General features: G+C 30.7%; 1 protein-coding gene across 2 annotated transcripts in view; it reads left to right on the plus strand.

The window, feature by feature from the left end:
* Window positions 1-18,090, plus strand: part of LOC106459440 (RNA-binding protein squid-like) — a 25,183-nt gene that overhangs the window by 2,441 nt on the left and 4,652 nt on the right. For both annotated transcript variants that reach the window (XM_013919062.2, XM_013919071.2), the window contains exons 2-4: window positions 5,366-5,406; window positions 14,751-14,878; window positions 15,592-15,744. In XM_013919062.2, the coding sequence (XP_013774516.1) occupies window positions 5,366-5,406; window positions 14,751-14,878; window positions 15,592-15,744 (322 nt within the window). The remainder of the gene's footprint in view (window positions 1-5,365; window positions 5,407-14,750; window positions 14,879-15,591; window positions 15,745-18,090) is intronic.

Below are 18,090 nucleotides of genomic sequence, written 5' to 3' on the forward strand. Positions count from 1 at the left end.
ATATATATATACATATATATATATATATATATATATTAACTCTCTCTCTCTATATATATATTGGGTATATCTTCATGAAATTTGGCAGTCTTTCAGTTAATATTCCACGTCTTTCACATACAAAAAGTCATATTTTTTAGTGAAGTACTTTTAATAAAATAAAGTTTTGTCCATGAATATATATAGTATTTGTTTTGAATAGTTCATGTGCAAAGTAATTTTCATGTTAAAATCAAAAATACTTTTTGCCATCTCAAAAAATCTCAAATTTCCTTTGTGTAATCCCTAAAACCTAAATGCATTTCAAACATTTTTTTCACTAAATCCTTATAGTTTATTTTTCTACCCTAATCTCAAAACGAGACTGATCAATTTGACCGACATCGTAACCACCCCAAAAAAATCCAAATGAACCTAAATTAACCTTCTTTACTTCCTATTATGACTTCAAATTGTAACATGACACTACATTCGTTTATCCTAAGTAGATCTAAGTTCGTAACATTATACATCTATTTATAATTAAATTTTATTGTTTTATTGCCCTTTGAACCATGTCAAACTGCTATCCGTGCCATTATAAGTTGTAAATCACTCGGGGAACGTGCAGCTCACATTACACTATCAAATTACATCACTCATGAGTTGCTCTGTGCTTGCTACGTGATCAATTTTAGTTATATTATTATTACTTATTTTACCTATTCCAGTCTTGGATAACTTTAAAAAAATCCATACTTTAATTTTAGTTACTTTTATAATAATAAGTAAAGAATAAATATGAAAAACAAGAAATAAAGTACTTACCCATTCTTCTTTTTTCTTGCCCTCGATTGTCGATGAGAGTTAAGCCTGATTTTTTTTAGTGATCGTAGTAAAGCACTTAACGATTGTCGATGAGAGTTAAGCCTGATTTTTTTTAGTGATCGTAGTAAAGCACTTAACAATTTTTATTTAATTAAATAATAAACCAAAGAATATATACTAATAACATGCAAAAATGAGACAAATTCACTTCTAAAAAATTTCCTGGCTTTCTAACTATGCGACAAGAGCCCTTAGAAATTCATCCAAGCTAGTTGTTAACTTTACCACGGGAAAGATGTTGCTACTCTGAGTGAAATTGACGGTTATCTGTTCAAAACACAATGTTATACAATACGTCATTTGATTGATGAAAACCTAGACTTTATATTGGTTATAAATAATATATAATGAAACGTAAGAGAGAACAATCAACCAATTGTGAAAGAGAGGATGTAACAGGAAGGGTCTGATTTTCTCTTTGATAGCTGTGTAACAATACAAAATTGAAGGCCATAAAAAATTATGATCTTTTTGAGCAATAATGATTTTATAGAGAGCATTTTACATTTAATTTCGTACATTCTTGAGGGGGTGATGGATAAAATAGGAATGATGACATGCTAAGACAAAATTTGTCGTGTGTGTGTTACACTAGTGGAAATTCGGGATGTTTTTATATATTTCTTTTTAGAATTAAGAACTTAAAACTTTTATACTATTAAAATATTGATTATTAGCTAAGATTTTGCTACTCTAATTGGTATAACATAAACAAAAAGTAGTTTAATAAAATTTTGAATGTAAAACACTAAAACCTTACGTCATGCGTAGTAAAAGGTACCCGTGCCGATAGGGTTAATATTAGGGATGCACGGGTATTCGGTCAGTTCTGGCTGAGTATTGGTCTACCCAGAAATACTTAGCTCAGGCCGAGTGTAGAAGCTAGGCATCTAAGCCCTAATCTTTGTGGCAACTAATGTGGTTCTGAAAGTTAGTCAGTAATTGGTTTAATTAAAAAAAAACTTGTTCCGAGCAACAAAGACTGTCTGCCTGATGAAAGTCTGGGGATTCAGAAAACAATAGGGGTTAATAACAGGCATGGCTTGAGAAGTGGATTTCTGGAGAAGGTGGGGGGGGGGGTTGAGAACAATAGGGGCTAGGGTTTGAAACTTGTCAAGGGGGAACTTGTCATGATTGACACCCGGTCCCCAGCCTAAGCTTACTGATCCGAACCTGGTAATTGGCCAAGTTTTACGATCTGTGCATTCCTAATTAATACTGTATTTTTTTTTGTTGTTGTTGTTTGCTGTACAATAACTTAGTAATTTGATTATGGAAGATTTATATATTTGCAACTGCATTTAAACACTCGTGTGCTTTCATGGCTGAAAATTATAATTATCTGACAACCTCTACTTTTATGTACTGTATGAAAAGAATTGTAAATTTATGTATAATTTTTAAAATTCCTGCTTTGGCTTGTGCATTTGCCATGATAAAATTTACATTATAACACTTGCTACCCAAAGATAAGATTGAATTACAAATACCACTGATTTAGATCACGAAGTGTGATGTGATACAGGACAAATTAGCTTTGCTAGTAGAGCTAGTAATTATATCAGCCTTACACATGCTCTTATTAGAACTGTGCAATGGCCCATTGCATAGAAAATTTCTTATAATATTTCACAAAACACATTCCTATCAAATCTAAATTTGCACACCTGAGCTGTTTTCATGATGAAAAAAGAGGATAGAAACACTTGATATTCAAAATTAAATATTACGCTATTTGACATGCTACTTGTGTTGTACTCATTGGGTATGCGAGTTTATATGCAACAAGGATGTTGAATTAAGTGCTTCTTGACATATTCAAGGAAACTGTCTTTGTAGTGGGCTGTCATCTAAGACATGTGAAATGTAATGATGGATGGGGCTGATACCCTCATCAGTCCTACTAATAAAACTATGGATAAATTATTCTCTTCAAGGTATATGTTGCTTTTACCGGTAATACAGGAAAGGTCTGACAGAATGAAATTTGACAACTGTTGTAAAAAAAAATTGTTTATAATTTAGAATATTTCATTTTGGAATAGTTACTAAGTTTACTACCCAAACAGTTAACTTTGTTAAGATAGAGGCTGATAGTTTGGTTAAAAATAAAAGCAATTCAGCAGCTGAATTCTGGTACTATTTGAATAATCATTTGAACAGTGTTAGCCCTACAACTTAGGTGGAGACTCGACATCCTATCGATTGCATTGTTACTTTTTGTTGAGTCACTATGGCACTGGATCACTGGTATTTATCTCTCCTTCATATTTGTAAAATATCCAGATACTTAAAAAAGTAATGTTCAAATATTTATACTTAAAAATAAAGGGCTCAGGCATGTTATTTACTCAAAGTTAGAATAGTGTTTTAACATGTAGTAATAATGCTATAATAATGACATTTGTGAAAGTTTTTTCAATATATTTATGAAAGATACTAGGTGTTTGTACATGACTGTACTTTATTTCTATTTTTTATTGGTGTGGCACTGTAAATTGAGTGATTTCGTGTTTGCTGTAAGTACAGCACAGAGGAACTTGGGCCCAAGGATATGAAAGTGGGAAATGCTGACTATCATTGTATAGATTATAGAACATTTTACTACTATGTGTTTGTGAAGAAATATATCGTAAAAGTACCAATTTAGTATTAGCTGTTATCCTTTTATCGCTATGTATTTCTGTAAACTTTAATGTGTCAAACTTCTTTTGTGAAATTTTACATAACTAAGATATTTAAACCATAGTTGATTTTCATAATTCCTCATGACTTATAGTGACAACAAATTCAATATTTTATCTCTAAAGATAATTAGATTAACATTAATGTTAATATTGAAATAAATTAAGGTGAAGTTGTGACAGTGATCCATTCACAAAGCTAACATTTGTATAGCTTTGTAGGAGTAGAAAAATAGAGGAAGTACAGTCACATAGTAATAGCTATTCTTTTTATTTAAATTCTTATATTCTAATAAATACAAAGGAGTATTAAGTGGGATCACCTCACTAGAATTTTACATAATTTTTGTATTAATGGTTATATAATTTTTGAAATTCTAAGTTCTTTAATTTAAAGCTGATTTTAAAAGTATCAAATTGGAGCTTAGTCTTTCTCATGAATAACAGCAGGTATTATTGCACCCATTTTATTAAGAAAACCTATTTTATTTATTTTTGTTGTTGTTGTTTCTATAAATATTAGTGATCAATAGGTTTCTAAAATATTCAATTGAAGCACCTCAAAAGATTTGTGAAATTGAATATTTTTATTACAGTGTTCAAGCTAGTGGCATTTTTTCATCATTATATATTAATAATATGGCTTAATTCAAACACCAGTAGTGGAAAGTTCACATCTCTTCTAATGGTGCTTTCTTTCTTTTTCACAGCTAATATTTCAGGAGACAGATATTTGCACTGCTTGATCATTTTCTTCTCTGGACTTGATCTTAAAGTAGTTCCAGTAACTTGTTTCAAGTGGGATAAAAAAAAATCATGAACTTTTTAATATATTAAAATAATTAAATCAAACTATTTAGTTCCAAATTGCAGAATAGTATATTAATGAAGCAGTTTATAAAGAACTTTCATTTGAAATCTAAAACTGCCATTTTTTAATTTTAAACAATTCAAAGTAATTTTTTTAAATTGTAAACACATTCTAGCTTGAACACTGAATTTTAGAACAATTAGCCCAAGATTCTGCAGTTTAGTAAAGTGTAAAAAGAGAAAGTGGCTTGGATGGGTTCAAGAGGCTCAAGCTGTGCTGATAAGAAGATTCCTTCACAGAAAGACATCAAGAATGGCAAATGTCAGACTACAGAACAAGTCATCGAGACTTTGATTTTCGCCCAGGAGCCTCCAGTTGGTCTTCTCCCATCCTGTTCTAGCAACTGATGATGGAAGACAACACTTGACATCAGCTGGGTAACTGAGTGCTGCTCACTATAAATAAAGCACTAGATAACTACTACAGAATCTTAAGATTATATATCACCATCTACAGTTTCCAAATGAAATCTAGTGCATTTAAGCATAGCTAACAATTGCGTTTGCTCTGCATGTGAAAACATTTTTTTCTTTATGGGTTTATTGTCCGATGCAGAGTTATTAAAGTTAAAACCATAAACTTTAATCTTAATGACGATTTTTCTCGCAGGAATATCATCAAGTTCAAGCCTTGGCTCAACATTAAATTGCAATGGTGCATATACTGGGTTATTTTCCATCCACTTCATTTCAAATCATTTTAAACTTTTATAATATAAGTTATTCAACTTTTTTAGGTTCCATATTCATTGAACTTTACCCTCACAGTGCAAGCTACAACTAATGTTAAATTTCTTGATGTTAATTTCCAGAATAACATTAAAGAGCTGAAAATGTGGTCTGTTTGAAAGAATAATGACAGATAAAGTTAATATTGACTGGTTCAAGTTTTCCAAATTCCTGAGTTTATAATCATACTAATTTTCCTATTGTTTATTGTTTAGGAAGCTTTTTGTTGGAGGAGTCAGCTGGGATACCCAGACAAGTAAGTATTTGTAGTAGCTAAGTATTAATTTTTTTTCTTTATGTGAAGGTTTCATTTTCTATGTTGGATAAGAGCTAAAATTAGGTTATTCAAATAATGGACTTAGACAAGACTTTAAGGTACACCTATCCATTGTTCAGGTAAAATTAAATTCATGTATCAAGGTTAAACTAAAGGTAACTTATAAATCTGGAAGTGATACTAATCAGTTTTTTAGCTCATTTTAACCCTATCTTCATGGGCATGTTTTACTGTACATGTCTTGAGGTTTTAATGAGTTGTATTCATAGCTTAAAATACTTTTTTTTCATGTTATACCAATTAGTATAGCATAGAATCATAGCTAATAATCCATATTTTAATATTACGAAAGTCTTAAGTTCTTGCTTTTATAAGGCATTATTTAAAAAAATCCTGGAACTCTTCTAGTGTTAGAAATGTGTCCTTTTTTTTCCTCTCTAGTCATGTCCTGTTTAATTCATTTACCATCCCTCCAAGAAGTATGTAATTTAATGTAAATTACTAATTATAATGTTGTCATTACTCAGAAATGCATAATTTTCATAGCCTTCAATCTTGTTTGGTTACAGAGCCATCAAATAGAAAATCAGACACTTCCTCTCTTTTGTGATTTGTAAATAGTTCTCTCTCTCGTTTAATACTATATTATTTGTAACCAATAGAAAGTCAAGGCTTTCATCAATCAAATGACTTCTTATATTATGTTGTTTTCTGTATGGAGAATTACCAATTTCCCCTTCAGTACAAGCTTCATTCCCTCAGGAAATGCATCAACGAAGTTGGAAGAATTTGTATTGGTTCTTGTGGCATAGAAATGGGAAATTGTCTGCTTTTTTGCAAGTTATTATTCTATGTACTTTGGTGCATTGCTTAATTTAAAAAATTTAGTGCAGTACTACCATTAGTATAAATAGGTAAAAAAGAATATTTAATGGAAGTTAGGGATTGTTGGTTATTCATAAATTACTATAAGAAGTAGCCAAAACAATAAATGCTGCAATAAAAAATACATAAACAAGTAAAGTGATACTGGTTCGATAGATTTTGAAACTATTTTCAATCCTTACTTTGGTTGGCAAATTTAGACTGCTTCACTTAGCTATATGGATCACAATGCCAACCAAATTAGGGATTGAAAACTATTCTAAAATCCAACCACTATCCCTTTACTTGTTTGTGTACTTCGTATTGCAGCATTTATTTTTCATTCTGTATATTTCTTATAGCAATTCTACGAATAACCATTGATCCCTATTTTCTATTACAATTATTTTTATTTTTATTCCTGTTTATTTGTTCAGTTTTTATATATCCATGGAATGGGCACAACTTTCAATGCAGCCATATTCCTGATAGCTATAACTTTTACAAGAAATAAAACTACAATCACAAATTTGTAAAATGTAGTTCTTACTTTGGCCTACAGGTAAGTGAAAAAAACTGCCAATTATATTTTAATACTTGTTTGATTACTTTTTGTAGCAAGATTTCTACTTCATTTTAACAGCCCCCCCCCCCTCTCACAAGCCAGTTGGGGACATTTTTGTTGAAAAATACAAACCCAATCTGTTTTTTTACTCTGAACTGAAATTATGTTTGGACATTTTTATTGGCTAAAAGGAAGGCATTTCCTGAACACTTTTAGTGGGGTGGCAAAAAGTGATTAGAAGTGATCAGGTGATTGAAGTCCGTCAGCTCATCATGAGCTTAATGGCCAAACACAAAATACATGGAAGTCTCCAAATGACATGACAGGAACTGTTTAGAACCACCTAGATACTGGTAGATACTGTGAAGCAAGCAGAGTACAATATTATGCTTGTAACCGTATTCAAAGTGTTCCTGTCTGCTCATCCTGCTGCTGACTATTGTGTTGCTTTGACCTTTTTTTACTGAATTGCAGGTGAAATTGTTCATATCTAGATTGAAAACTAAACATAAAAAGGTGATAGCTGAAGCATAAAAGATTAGCAATTTCTTATTTAATGATGCTGAGAACGTGGCTTTATTGATGTATACCAAACTTACTCCCAGTGGGTAGACCTTAGTACTAGCTATTTTGGAGACTTGATGCTGTGTTTTATTTAATTTTATCAATTAACAAACAAACAATTTGTCTCAAAGATACATCCAAAACCACCCACTTTGTGAGTTTCTGGATTGAACTTGGTTTTAATAGTCAAAATTCTGAAGACATCCCTTGGATCCATGGGGATGTGTTAAAATTCATAATTTTTTAATACTTTTGTTTGCTTACTTTTTGGTATACTTGTATAAAGTATATATTTTACATTTAGAAACTTTTGGGTGTCTATCCATCGATATGTAGCACCATCTGTTGGGTTGAAAAGATATTTAAGTACATACATGATATGTTTACCATTTCTGAAAAAAAATCTGTATATATTTATCGGAATATCAAAAGCGGATACCCACAGACCAGTCAAGTAAGCTGGAGAAATCTTGTAGTGATAATCTGAGCCATCTAGAGGCTAGCCCAGCTGATGTGATCAGGTAGGTAGTATATGAAAAAGTTGCTGTTTTAGAAATTTTTGAATTGTACCAGAAATGTTAGCAAATTTTTTAGTGCATTATATATACCCAATACTTTGAATGATGGTGGTTTTACAGCTCATGAGTTATTTGGAAACCTTGTCAATCCCTACTGTTAAGTACTACCATACTCAATAATGGAAGGGGGGGGATAGGCTTAAGTGTTTTCAACACCCAAAAAAAGTAACTAAAATGTACAAATAGGAAACTCTAGGTTAGATTGGGTAAAATAAATAATGATAATATAATAAAATGTTTCACAAGGCACACTGTAATGTAATTCAATAGGCCTAACATTAACTGAATATACCTCTTAAGTGATTTATAACTTACAATGGCTCAAACAATAGTTAGACATGGTTCAGAGGTCAGTAAAACAATAAAATTTAAGTATAAAGATTTTATAGCTACTTAGGGTAAACAAATGTAGTTTCATGTTAGAATTTGAAATCATTCTAGAATGAAAAAAGGGTAATTTAGATTTGTGTGGTTATGAAGTTATTCAAATTGACAGACCTTGTGTAGAGTCAGGGTAGAAAAAATAACAAAATATAAGGTTTTACTGAAAAAAGTGTTTGAAATAGGAAGTTTTACAGATGGTGTGCTCAGTAATTTCTGGTTCGTGGGAAGGTGACTACCTGAAGCTTCTGTGGGGATAAACAAAGTAACCTTATTTATTGAATATAAAGTTGATTGTATTGAATAATGTAAATAAGTAAAAACTAATTGTTTATTGAAAAGAAAGTAACTTATTAGATATAGATTAATCTCAACAGAAAATACTGTTAGCAATAAATCTTTGTTTCTGCCTTGTATTTTAAGATTTATTGCCAGAAGGAGTAAAATAGGATATTAACTGAAATATGTTGATGAATATTAAAGTTAAAACTGGCTAGAATATGAAATACAATTTTCTGATTAACAATAAAAAAAATCTTAAGACAGAAGAAATACTTTTAAATGTTTTTCTTTTGTCAAAAGTGTTGCAACAAAATATGGAAATTTCAAAAGTGAAATGATAAATATTAAATGAAGTTATGTGAAAATTTTATTATTATTAAAGCAAAGTGACATGGGTAAGTTTTGAAAAATATTAAATATTAAGTGCCTTATTACTCAATAATTAATGTTCTAAAAGCCTTGACTGATCTTACATAATATTTATTTTTAAATAACTTGAGTTACATAGAATGAAATGTAGCTGTAACTGGCTAGAGCAGTGGAACTGAACTTGGGTGAACAGAAGGTAAACTTTTATGTACTGTCACTGTATGGTGCAAAAAAATTAGCAATTTGAAAATACTGGCATTAATACATGTGGTACTCTTAAAAAATATTCAGGATTTAGCTATGGGTTCAGTTCACTTGTGCATTTACATACAGACTTTACAATTATGTAAAAAATAATACATTGCTCAGTTTCATTTTCTGGAAAACGCAGAATGATACTTTGTACTTGTTACAAACCTAACTTCAGAACTCTTTTCACTCATGATATTTATATAATGTTTATGTGGAATGTGTGTAATATTTGCAGTATCATAAGTACATTTGTTTGCCGATGGTGTAAAAGTAAAATAACATAATGAACAGTATTTCTGATCAAATAAGATAACATTAACCTGCTATGTATGTATGGGTGGGGGTCACAGTGAGTATGTCACTGATTTAACTCAAACTATGATAACCTGAATGCATTATCTTGCATTTACTATAATTGAAACCCATCTGCCACTTACTTGCCCAACCTAGTATTACATTATTTATAACCAGTTGTAAGAGAATTTTAATTTGCTGAATTATGTATAGTGCCAGCTTATTCTGATGACAACCTTTGAATTATTCAATGTACAGATTTGAATTGTTATCTCAGAGTTCACTTTGAACGTGGTAACATGACTCAATTTTATCAGTCGTCTGAGTTGAATAAAAACTTCCTTGAATGACCAATTTAAACTCTGGAACAGACCCTTACACAAAACATCATTGCAGTTTACTATACATTTATTCATGCCCTCAGTACACATGTAATGTTGACTGATTCTCGACCAAACTCGTATGTAAATTCCCTAACTATAAACTCATAAATTTGCAAATTGAAACTCAGAATTTTCATAGTTGTTCCTCACAGTTGAAACACTGATTTCCTTTCATTTATGCACATATAGGCCTGAGACATAATCAGTCAAGTCTAAGAAACACAGAAGGTGTAGCTACCATGAAAAAAAGTGGAAAATCCACGAGTAAAACATAGCATAATAATAATTGCAAAAAAATATTTTGTGAAAGTTTTGATTAGTACAAAACAAGAGTAGCAATAAATAAACAAAGGCTAGTGTTACTCCCAGAACAATACAAACTATGAGTGTGAAAGACGGTTCATATCAGCGGTATGTCTGCAGTACTCAGACATTGTGTACGTATTACAATATAGTAGTGTGCATGAGAGTTCCAATGCAAGTCTAGTCTTACTGCAGGCTCTACTTTACTGTACTTGGCAGGCTGGCCAAGCAGGTTATAATAAAAACTGAATATGATTCTCTGAGATCTCTGTTCTGTTTAAAAGTGTACAGGTCATTGATTGTTTGTTTCCTTAAAATACTATGTAACATTGGCATGGTTTGGGCTTTTTTTTCCCAATGTAAGGAAACTTTCCATGAAATAAGGCTTCAAAAATTGCCAACTAGACTAATTGTACTTTTTGGAAATAAAATAAAATATGGAAAGATCAAAAATCTTATAATTGGGTCTTTTTAAGGGTCTTTGTATATCAACATTGTCTTAATTGGATATTTTTTGAGGGTCTGTTTTGTTTTTATGGACAACCTTTGATACAGGCTTATTTCCTTATAATCAAACCCTGTAAGAAAATTTTAATGCACTTATAGCTCAGTTATAATGCCAGTTAAGTTATAGGACTGGGACATTGTATTGTGCATGTTATTTTTTTGTTCTAGACTGAATATTTGAAATAAATTTAGTAAAATACTAACCACAACTGTACTCAAAATTGGGGATAACTTTTATTGAGACTGAGTACAAAAACATATGACCAACATGTGAGTACTAAACTAGTTTTTATGCATATTTTTTCATTTATGTTTATAAAAGTAACACATTTGAAAATTAGAAACTTAACCCTCTCAACACAGGCTTGGCCAATTTGTCTGACCATGTGACCTCTTTGTACTTGTTTAATGTCTTCATAGACTTAATACCTCTAATTTTCAATATAGTGTGTATAACTTCACAAAATCTGGCCTTCTTTCAATTAACGTTATAAGTCTCACGTACAAAAAAATCATGTTTTTAGTGAAGTATTTTTAATAAACTAGAATAATAACATGCAATAAGTTGACAATTTCGTCTAACTCAAAATTTTTCTGGATTTCTAACTATGCAACAAGAGATGTTACAAATTCAAATAAGGTAGTTGTTAACTTTTCCATGGGAGTGAGTATTGTACTCTGAGTGAAATTGAAGAAATTCTACTCAGAACACAATGTTATACGTCATTTGGTAAATTAAAACCTTGACTTTCTATTATTTATAGGTAATATATAATTAAATGTAAGAGAGAATTATTAACAAATCCTGAAAGAGAGGGTGTGGCAGGAGGGGTCTGATTTTCTATATGATAACTATAACCAAACAAAATTGAAGGCTATACAAATTATGGTTTGTCTGAGCAATGACAATTATATAGATGTAACTTACATTTAATTTCGTACTTTTTGAAGGAGTGGTAGATAAAGAGAATCTTATCTAGAGAAAATGCATCACACTAGGGGAAATTTGGGAATTTTTTTTTAAATATTGCCTTTGTCAAATGCAATAAAAGATACCTGTGGCAATAGGTTTAGTTATGAAACATTGCTAAGAAAATTAATCAAGTCTCGGTGAGTATGCATATGAACTGTATAAGCATTATGCAATTCAATATTTTGTTTACTCTAGCTTAAGCTATGTACTCACTTTGTAACAACAAACCATCTGAGTTTCCATACTCTTTTTAACTTTTAGTATTTTTACTAAAGATTAGTTTGATAGTATAGAAAGTCAATGCTCATTGCTCTGAGTGCAAAGTGACTTTTATGTTAAGATTAAAAAATACTTTTTTCTAAAAATTATAAATTTTCATTTTCATAACCCCTCTAACTTCCTAAATAAATTTCAAATTTTTTTTCAGTAAAACTTTATATTTTGTTATTTTTTCTATCATAACTCTATATGTACTGTCAATTTAACAGTTAACCACCATAAAAAAAAAAGGAAAAATAGATAAATCCAGATCACTTTTCTTTGAATGACTGCAGTTTGTAACAGAAACTACATTTATCCTAAATAGCTTTGCTCTCAACCGTCTACATCTATTTGTACTTAATTTTATTGTTTTATTGCACTTTGAACTGTCTAACCTAAAAAGTTTCAAAGTATTACATTTTAGTAACTTTTATAATAATAAAGAATATACACAAAAAATGGGAAATACAGTACTTTGACCTCTTGTTCTTTTTTCTGTGGGTTATTGATGAAATTTAAGCCGACTTTTATACTAATGGTACTAGTACACTAAGTAATTTTTATTTATTTGAATAATGTACCTAAAACACAGAATAACATGCACAAAGCAAACAATATTCTATAAATATTGTAACTTAACTGGCTTTCTAACTATGATAGAAGAGCCTTAAAATAATTCCTAAACTTCTCAATCTGAACACTGCCAAAGAAACTTTCAAACTGAAGACAAACAGATACTCAATTGAAGACAGTGTAATATAATGCATCATTTGATAGGTTAAGACTGTTTTTTCTAATAGTTACAAGTAACAATGTAAAATGTAAGAACAATTAGCAATTTGTGAAAGAGGATGTGATATGTGGGCGAACAAGGGAGGTCCAGTTCAATCAACACTTTGATCAATGTGTTATTGGGTTATGCTAGCTTTGGAGAATTCCACTTCTCATCCCTTTAACTTTTATCTGAAAATTCTCGAATTTCATTTGCATAATCTTTCAAACCTCCTAAATAAAGTTTAAACTTTTTCTTTCTGTAAAATTTTATTCTTCAGTAAGCATCGAGTCTTTTGCAGACAAAAAATTTTAATGAAGTATTTTCTCTAAAAATTTCTGCATGAATATATGGAATCAATGTTGATTGCTCTGAGTGTGAAGTGACTTAAAGATTAAAACTACTTTATCTGCAAATTCTCAGATTTCATTTGCATAATCTTTCAAACCTTCTAAATAGATATTAAACATTTTTCTTTCTGTAAAATGTTATCTGTAGAATGACCTCAAATTGTAACATGAAGCTACATTTGTTTATTTTAAATAGCTTTGAACTCGTAACAGTTTGTCTGTTTATTCCTAAGTTTGATTTATTGCCCTTTGATCCGTGTGTAACTAATAACTACACCACGCAAGTTGTAATTTACTTGGCAAACATTTAATGTAGCTCACTTTACTGTATCAAATTATGTAATTTACAGGCTAGTTGCTCATGAACTACCTTGTATAAAAATTATTTTGTCTAATGCAACCAAAAATATTATTTACTTGTATAAAAATAAAGAATACACATGAAAAACCAAAAAAATATAATACCTGGTTCTTTCCTTGCTGTCAACTGTTGATAAAACCTAACCCTCCTTTTTTTATACTAATGGTATTACTGTACTAGTTTTTTGTTTAATTCAATAATGCACAAAAGAACACAGAATAATATGTAAAAAGCAGACAAAGTCCTGTACCTATTGCACTTTTCTGGCTTTCTATTTTTATGACAAGAGCCATTTAAAAATTCAACTAAGCTCATTGATGTCTTTCCAGTGGGAATAAAGTGTTCTGGTACAGAAAACAGCATAATGTAATACATCATGTGATAGATGAAAACTTTGACTTTCTATTGGTTATAAATAATATAGTATTAAATGTTGGAGAAAACTATCGGCAATTTGTAAAAGGGGGGATATGACAGGTGGGTGTGGCTAGAGTTGTCAGATTTTCTATATTATGGCTGTGTAACCAAATAAGATTGAATTTTATAAAGAAAAATAAAAAAATTATTCTTTCCCCAATTAATAACAATAAATTTCATACTTTTTGGAGGAGTGGTAAATGATTTGGAGAAGAGGGAATACCTTGAGAACAAATGTCAATTCTCATACTAGGGGAAGTTGAAGATTTTTTTTTAATATTGCTTTATGAAATTAAGAACTCAACTTGTATACTATTAACATTTGGATTATTAGCTATGTTTTGATGCCACATTTATTTGTATCCTGGAAAACCTTGACATGCACAGAAAAGATGCCTGTATGGAATGTTAAATATTTCCTTTTAATAGAAGTTAGCAACTTAAAGCTTAGTTGATAAAATAGTTTAATTAAATTTTGAATGTAACTAAAAGTTGTGACCTGCTCACTTTGACTTGCATGTAGTAAAAGGGTAAGTCCTGAAATTACATTGTGTAAAAGCTAACATTCATAAAGTAATAAATGTAATTTAGTATGATTTTAATATTTTTATTTTGAAAGTGTGTCATTCTGATTGTAAATTGAGTCTAAGCCAAAATATGTTTTATAATGTTCAGAACTAGGTTTAGACATTTATTAGTGTTTGTAGATATAAAAAAATAAATTATACACCTCTTTTCTTTTTACCTTTTTTTCCTAAGATTGTTCCATTGCTGTGTTTTATTACATATGCATACTATATTTTTGCTGTGTAGATGTACATCAGAGTAATTTACTGCTTTTTCACAGATGATTTGAAGAATTACTTCTCCAAATATGGTGAAGTAACAGATGTAAACATAAAGACTGATCCTAACACTGGAAAGTCTAGGGGATTTGCCTTTGTTACATTTGCATCACAGGAGTCTGTAGAAGCTGTAAGTGTTTAAAGTTAACAGTGTGTTTGTGTACTCAATTGAACATTTTTTTTAATACAGTGTGTACTTCATATAAATTTTGCATTTCCTACAGATATTTAACATGTTTAGTGTCAATGTATGAATATTTTAATGGAACTCGTTAAGGGTGAACAAACTGGTCTAAAGATTATTGTACCTTTCGGTTTATTTTATATGTTGGTTGTAGTAGATAAATAGTTAAAGTGAAATATGATCTAGCACTTTTAACCCAAAAATACTCTTACAAAACCATAATAATATGGAAAAGACTACTAGGCTCCAGTTAAGACAGTGTTATTTATATCTTGTGAGGTGAATTGCAGTTGGCAGTAGTGGAGACTGCCACATTAGAATTATAAAACATTTTGAGGGTAGTAGGTAATTTAAATTTTTACTTTTTTCTCTAATAGAGGTAGGTTTTGCTGGAACAGGCTTGAATTCCTTGGCTATAGTTATGAGGCTTAAAAATACCTTGTTAGTGATGGTGGAAATGTGCATTATGATATATTGTAATCTTAAAGCATCATGGTTTAAGTAAGTGTAGTATAGAAAAAATTGTTTCTGATTATCCTAGTTGGTGAATTTGATGCATTGCAATCCAAAGCCTAATTTTTCAGTGAAGGTTATATATAAATTTTTTTTATGCTTGGAGGTTATTCTTTGCTACATAAGGTTTTTATTGTATTGAGTAGGTGTTTAAAGATGGAACACATACTGTAAAGGGAAAACAAGTTGACCCCAAAAGAGCTAAAGCCAGACCTGGAATAAAGAAAATTTTTGTTGGCGGACTTGATCCTGAGATGTCTGAGAATGATATTCGGACATATTTTGAACAGTATGGCAAGGTACAAATGTTTGTGATTCTTTCATTGTTGATCTGTCACCATTAAGGTTGAGTTTTGTAGAATGAATAAATAATGTGTAGTTCTATACAAAATATTAATTTTTTTTGTAATCCATCAAAAAATTGCCTCAGGCACTTTAATCTTAGAATCCTAATTTCCTTTTTTTGTTGTATTTTAACTGAATAAAAACGGATTTTTATGAGACTAGCTCATGACCCACTCACAGGCCTGTGGTAGCATTTAATAGAAAGAACCCAGGTTGGTTTATGTTAGTTATTTACTATAAAGCAGGCATGTGTAACATATGGCCCATGAGCCACCCAGTAACTTTTCTTTTCTGTAATCAATCTAGGAAAAAAATAAAATTACAAGTGCCTACAAACTGATAGAATTTTCATTTGTATTATTCTATTTTTGTCGTAATGACTATTACTGTGTATATAAGAGTAATCACCATTGTACACTGTCAAACTGTGTGAAGTGCTGTTACAAGCTTGTCAATATTTTTCTTATATAAGGGTAATCACCATTGTACACTGTCAAACTGTGTGAAGTGCTGTTACAAGCTTGTCAATATTTTTCTTATGCAAACAAGGGTTTTACTAAAAGAAAAATTGAAAATTCTCTGTACAAAAAAAATTTAATATAATACATCATTTCATAAATAAAAAAACTTGGCTTTCTATAAAAGAGAACTATTAACAAATCCTGAAAGAGTGTGTAGCAAGAGGGGGGGGCTGATTTTCTATTTGATGGCTCTGTAATCAGACAATATTGTACACTAGGAAAATTATGCTTTGTTTGAATAATGATGATATCATTGTACTTATTGGAGGGGTGGTGAACAAATTAGAGAAAAGGAGGATGCCTAGACAAAAGTCATTTCTCAGAAGTTCAGGTTTTTTTTTTTTTTTCTAATATTTCCTTGTAAGTTTAAGAACTTAATCCATACTTTAATATTATATACGTTATCAGCTACGAATGCATCGGATCCACCTACTGTTATGGTATATGATTTAAAACACTATTTTTCATAACTTTTATTATTTGAATAATGTTCTCATTCACTGTATATTCTACTACTATATTTGTACCCTTTTTATGGCAATAACAAGAAAGTTTGCTAATGAAATTGTAGTCTTTTTAAATTTTACTCTTTCTTCATATGGTGTAGCCCGCAAGTACATTTAAAAATTGCTATCTGGCCTTAGCCCTGAAGGAAGTTGCACTTCCCCATCCGAACCTTCTTCAGAAAGTGCTACTTGCCTGTTTATGGTTGTAGGATGGTCTTGCTGACCTTTCTGGATGTGTGCATCTATGCACTTTACATGTCATTTTAAACATTGCATGTTTAATACAATTTCACATCTGAACTGCTGGCGTCTGTTAAAAATGTAGTTTTGCCTACCATCCGTCTCGTGGATCCTTCATTTTTTTAATGTTCTCAAACCTTAGCCAGGCAAATTCTTTTAGTCATTGTTTAAACTTTTCTTTAACCAAACCCTTTGCAAGATTTCTTGATCATTTTTTCCTGTTGGCATATCTTCATTGCTGTGAGTTATGCATAAATTAAAACTTGTGTTTTTACAAGCAGTTTTTAACTGCACTGTAGGGTTCTGCAAAAAAGATCAAAGTATTCCCCAGGTTCTTATTCTTTCAGGGGGGGGTGGATTATCTTGTTGAATGCCTCCCAGTGGCACGTGGTATATCTGCAGACTTACAACGTTAAAAACAGGGTTTCGATACTTGCAGTGGGCAGAGCACAGACAGCCCATTGTGTAGCTTTGTGTTTAACTTCAAATAAACAAACAAACATCTCATTGAAAATGGATATTTAGTCACAGATCAAACAATTTGGCATTTGCCTTCATTGTCAACTAGAAACTACTCTACATTAACTCATTTGCTTCTTAATTCTATGGCCTACACTCAGAGCGAAGGTAATGCCCCTCTCATCTTTGCAAAAATAAAAGTAGTGGGTGAAATTGTTTGAAATTTGACAAAAAAATGAAATGTCTAAAATTTACAAATAGAAATATGTACATACCTTTCAACTCTTTGTATGAATCCACTAGAATAGTTGTATTTTTCTCAATTTCACATCTTTTATTTTTTCACTTTTTTTTTTTTTTTTAAATTGTCCTTCCAAATTCTTCATCTTCTATCATTTATATCAATGTGTCAACTGATGTCTGTGGGGCTTTAAGTTATTTCAGCAGACTCCTTGCAGAAAAGTGTTGCCTTATATATGCCATCTTAATTATGAGCTTTCACAATCCAGGCAACAAGATGAATATATTTTAAAAAATCATTAAACTGTTCAAATAAGATTTTAAAAATGCATAA

This window comes from Limulus polyphemus, unplaced genomic scaffold, assembly GCF_000517525.1.
Source record: "Limulus polyphemus unplaced genomic scaffold, Limulus_polyphemus-2.1.2 Scaffold27, whole genome shotgun sequence".
NCBI lineage: Eukaryota > Metazoa > Arthropoda > Merostomata > Xiphosura > Limulidae > Limulus > Limulus polyphemus.